General features: G+C 44.4%; 1 protein-coding gene across 1 annotated transcript; it reads right to left on the bottom strand.

Annotated features, from left to right (window-relative positions):
* Positions 1-368: 368 nt before the first annotated feature.
* gbx2 (gastrulation brain homeobox 2) lies at positions 369-4305 on the bottom strand. Its single transcript, XM_004565586.4, has 2 exons — positions 3347-4305; positions 369-1951 (listed from the first exon to the last, which is right to left on the bottom strand). Exons 1-2 carry the CDS (start codon positions 3864-3866, stop codon positions 1413-1415), a joined length of 1059 nt encoding a protein of 352 aa, XP_004565643.3. The 5' UTR covers positions 3867-4305; the 3' UTR covers positions 369-1412.
* Positions 4306-5209: the final 904 nt, after the last annotated feature.

Genomic DNA, 5209 nt, shown 5'->3' with positions numbered 1-5209 from the left:
CAGTCCGCGCAACAGGCTGAATACACATCAAAGTTTAACGACATTGTAATACTGTTTTCATTTTTTTAACAATTAAAATTTAAAGTGCACTCAAACTGCAGTTTAAAGCAAATTATAAATAAATATAATAAAACGTTTTAGAATTTAATCTTTAACCTAGTTTTTCTGACTCATTTCAGCTTTGTTGCGTTTCCTTCATGTCTGAAATCAGCTTTAAGGCCTTCAGAATAAAAAATAATAATAATCTAGACATTTATTTTGTAAAAAAAAATACAAACTTCCGGCCTAGCTGTCATTGATGATGTTGGTAAAAAAAAATGCCCGTGTTTTTTATTTATTTAGTTTAACTAAAGTGGCAGGAAGATGAAGATGATTTCCGGGCATGAATGGAGACACTGCAGCTGTTCAACATCTGATCATCTTTTAATTCACACTTTAATTCATCTTTTTTTTGTTTCTCGTCACAAGTTTTGTGTAAATAAATTAGCAGCTTCATTCAATCCAAACAAAACACACGACTCCTCTGCTTGGTCCCGGAAGTATGTACATGTGGGGGTAGGAGGGGAGAGGGTGTGGGTTGATCAACATGTTGCCGAAACAACCCGTCAGTCTGAGTCTTCCTCCTCCTGCCGCAATTTTCTCTCTGTCTCTTTTTTGTTTTTGGTGCCGCTCAGTCACGCGCTCAGGCTTCAGGTGTTCTTTTATTTATTTATTTTTTAACTTCCTGCAGAGAAGAAGAAGTCCGGAGTCAGCCTCTGCAGTCAGTCGGGTTCCTAGTTTGTGGAGATGTCCACAGTGTTTTATGATCAAACCAACTCCGTTCAGAAAAAGCGGAATTTTCTTGCATCGGTGCCGCAGTTTGAAAAAGAAAAAAAAAAGAGAGAAAAGAATCGCACCTCTTTAAACAGTGATGAATAATAATTATTTTCAGATTTTACTTTTTATTTTTTCTGATTTCTCAATTCAATGATGTAAAATTATTTTATAAAAATCAAATGAAATGTAATAAAGATAATTATTATCGCAAAGATATCCCGAAAGTAATAGCGCTGCAGTGAGAAGATTTTTAAAGATTTTACTTCATGAAAAATAATCACATGATTATTTTGAATTATCCTCCTTTATGTTTGAATTTGTCACATTTTCAGATCAGTTTCATTCACTTCATTTGATATTTTTTCTTTTCTCTAAGCTTCGATGAAAGAAATCTGTTAAAATAGAAACTATAAAAAATAATAAACCCATCACATTAAACTCATTCACGTTTCTTTCTTTTCTTTCTTTCCTTTTTTTAATGAGTTCTGCGATTTTTGAAAATCTTGAATCCGATATTTTCACAATTAAACAACCCCTCCCCCCTTAAACGCGGCTCGCGGCCTCTCAGTCCGGCCTCGGTCCTCCCGCTTCTTCTTCTACGGTCTGGCCTGCTCCATCTGCTGGTGCTGACTCCTTATTGCGAAGCGGCTCACGTGCACGGGGATGGGCACCACTATTTTGGGGTTCCGGGACGGCTCCCCGGACTTGTTGTTCACGTTTCCAGCTTTCACGCGTTTCCACTTCGCGCGCCGGTTCTGGAACCAGATCTTCACCTGCACTTCGCTCAGCTTGAGCGCATGCGCGATCTGGGAGCGCTCGGTGAGGGACAGGTACTTCTTGCAGTGGAACTCCTTCTCCAGCTCCAGCAGCTGCTCGCTGGTGAACGCCGTCCTCCTCCGCCGGTTCTTCCCACCGCCTCCGCCCCCCGCGCCTCCTCCTCCCGTCCCGGAGCCGCCGCCGGGGGGCCCGTGCAGGTGCGGGCCTTCATCCAGACCTCCTCCGTCTCCGTCCTCTTTGTGGCACATGGAGGTGAGGTTGTCGTCCGAGCTATAGTCCAGGTCGCTGTCCATGGAGAAGCTCTCGTCCTTTCGGCCGCACTCCTCCTCCTTGGAGTCTTCTTTGCTGTGTGCTCTGACTGTGAGGAAGAGGAGGGACACACAGCACCACCAGTGAGACCAGGACAAAACCAACAAACTTTATCAGTTTAAGGCAGAAACAAACGTGACAAAAAGTCACCAAAATATTTAAACGCGCTTCTTCCGTTTTCCCCTCTTATTTTCACAGTTTTGATGCTTCTTTACAAAAGATTTCTGATTATTTCATTCTGAATAATAAATTAAGCGACCCAATAAAATAATTTTCTCTCACAATCTGCACTTTTTATTAATCGCAAAGTTTAATTTACAGCTATTACATGTAAGAAATGAGCGAAAATGCGCATTTAAGATTTCTTTAAATGCTCCGCGTGTTTGGGGGGAAATTGATTAACATGTAAAAGCCAAAAACTTTATATTTTTCTAAATATGTTAAGAAGAAAAGTTCTGTGAGAGATATGTTAGGAGGAGATGCTGTTAGAATAATTAAATATGAGGTTAGATTTACATTTTTAATGCGAAACTGTGACGTGTGGAAGCTGAAGGGGTGAGGAGGGCGGTGGCTGCGTTGGGGGTGGAGGTATGTGCGTGGTGGGGTTAGGGGTGCAGTTGTCGTGTCTCGTGTCAATATCCATCATGAGGTTAGTGTGGCTCCAAAGAACGCGCTCCGTGAGGATTTTTATTTTCATGCGTAATTACGCGCGGAGTGTCTCCGCGCGGCCTTTCCCCCGCACCTCCCCCTCAGCGTGACACTCTAATGTGTCAGAGATCATCACAAATAAGGGACCCGAGAGGGAACAAATGTGTTTGTTTTATATGAGGAAGCAATAAAAGCGGTGGCGCAGGATTTTTTTTCTCCCCTGTCAGTGAACATTCAAATCAGGATGATTTATCGGCAAAGACAAAAATCAATCAGAATAATTTCAATAATTATTAGAGATTAAATCGACCCACATGGATCCCACTTTTATGAGAATTGTGAAGTTTGGTTTTTAAAATTAATCAATTATTGTTATTATTGGTATTTCTTTTAAAGCTTTAAAATGTTGATTTACAGAAATTAAAAATGAGCGCTGGGCCTGCGAATAATTCCCGAATAATTTATTTTGAAAACGCAAATAAAAACGTTTAAAATCACTGAAGAAAATCAAATTTAAATGTCCCAGTTTCTTTTTGAAAATCGTCGTTAAAAAGCAGATTTTTTTTAGTTAATTTCTTGCTTCAATAAAACAGATCAAACCTGGACGGTTTTTGTTTAAACACGTGAAACTCTGTAAACAATGAGGAAATATTCTCGCGTTTCAGCTTCATTTATTTCTCAACATAACATCTCATCAAACGAACTAAAGTCTTTAAAATTAGGATTTTTTTCCTTCACTGAAATCAGATAAAATGATGAATTTTTCAGCGGGAAACGGGATGAGGAACCCGCCTACCTGTGGATGCGTGTACCGGCGTGTCCGTGTCATGGAAACCCGGCAGCGCCGCAGACTCCTTCCCCTGCAGGAAGCTCTTTCCGTCCTCCGCGTCCAGCCGCAGCTCCTGAGCTTTGTCGAAGACCGCATGCAGTGCCTGAGAGCCGAACTTCCTGGCTGCCTCCTGGTGCTGCTGGGACGGGGAGAAGCCGCCGGGGAGCGAGGCCATGAGGGTAGAGGTGAGCGCCATGCCCTGCGTCAGGCCCTGCGTCAGGCTGGAGCAGAAGCCGCTCTGCAGGCTCGGGATCTGGGGGTGCGGGTGATGTCCGGTGGGGAGCGCCTGTTGGAGGCCCGGGGGTGGCGGTGGGGGCGGCTGGAGCACCACCGACCGGTATGGCATGAACATCGGGTACCCGGTGTAGACGAAGTGTCCCGGGCTGGGCTGAGGTGGCCCCCCGATCAGAGAGTCAATGCTGAAGGCGGTGGTGCTTCCGAGTGGCCGCTGCATCACCATGAAGGACGGACTGAACGCTGCGCTCATATGAACGACCGCTGGAGCTCGGAGGAGACCGGATAGGAGTCGCTGCGGGCGGAGGAGCCGCGGGGGTCACCGCCGTTGTGAGGAAAGCCCACAGAGGCTCAGAGGAGCGATAATCCCAGCAGAGAAGAGCATCCCATCAGTGCGGCGGAGGAGAGAGAGTCCCTAAGAGGAGCCGAGAGAGCAACACTTCTTCCTCCTGATTTTAGTTTCCACACAAAAAACAAAACCAGAGAATCCACTGTGCGTGTTTCCGCTCGCACTGACGCACAGTGCGCACCTCAGGGTCCCGCGCCGCTCCACTTCAACTTGACCGGACCCGGTGTCACAGCAGCGGGCTCTTCTCCCTTACTCATCCGCTGACACGGTGTGGGTTTGTGTGTGTCCTCGGTGTATGTGTCTGTAAGCGTGTGTGTTTTTTCACCCACTCGGCGCGCGTCCAGCAGTGTTTTGGATTTAAATTGCGCTCCCCTCAGTTTAATTGCGCTGCCTTCTCCGAGAGGGCTCCTCCCCACTCCCCGCGCTCTACGCGATGATTGGCTGGCTGAGATGACGCGATAGGGCGGCTTTGGTATCCTGGATGAATGGCAATTACACTGAGTGGAACCTCGGGCCATTTAGGCCCGAGAAAACACATCATTGTAAATAATAAGCTACAGATACAGATCATTTAAAAATCCGCATAAATCACCAGGTAATAGTGATCCGGCAAATAATCGGAGCTCCTGAGCTGCAGGATTTATGTGCACGGTGATGTTTAGAGCCTTTTTGTAGACACAGAGGAAAGATGCTTTAGTTCAATTCATTTTTTTTCTTGGACATTCATCAGAGTGTTGTAGCTGCTTCATGTTCCTCCTTGAAGGCTGGACAGCAGGCTTAAAGTCAAAGCTTCTTTGTCCTTCTCTGGCTGAGAGTTAAAAGCCTCTTTGGTGCCTGACATTCACCTACATCTGTGATGACATCCATCCTTTCATAACCAAATCATATATGTTTGTTTTTAAACATTAGATGGCAGAGAATTTACTTTTTTTCTGTGGAGGGTCAGATCAGACTGCTGGCATAGAGAAAGGTTTTCTGTAAAAGCGTGCTAAGAATTAATTCTGTAATTTGTAGTTTCACCCGATGGCGGCAGTCTTGTCTTGTTATTTCAGCAGCTAAATCCAGACACTATGAATCAGAAGTTTGTCTGTTTGTCTTGTTGTCATATCACATTGTAATGCTCCAGCACTTTATCACCCAGGTTTAATACAGAAAAGCACACTGAAAGAATATTTAGGACTAAAATATTTTTTATTCTATCTTTTAAGAGGTCATAAACTTTCATCATTTGCAGTACATATATTCAC

Source organism: Maylandia zebra, linkage group LG23 (genome assembly GCF_041146795.1).
Source record: "Maylandia zebra isolate NMK-2024a linkage group LG23, Mzebra_GT3a, whole genome shotgun sequence".
NCBI classification, from domain to species: Eukaryota; Metazoa; Chordata; class Actinopteri; order Cichliformes; family Cichlidae; genus Maylandia; species Maylandia zebra.
This window is presented reverse-complemented; position numbering and strand designations above follow the sequence as displayed.

Coding starts and splice junctions, on each gene's coding strand:
- gbx2 (XM_004565586.4), bottom strand. CDS start 3,866: ATGAGCGCAGCGTTCAGTCCGTCCTTCATGGTGATGCAGCGGCCACTC. Junction 1,952..3,346: donor GCCGGTACACGCATCCACAG/GTAGGCGGGTTC, acceptor TCTTCCTCACAG/TCAGAGCACACAGCAAAGAA.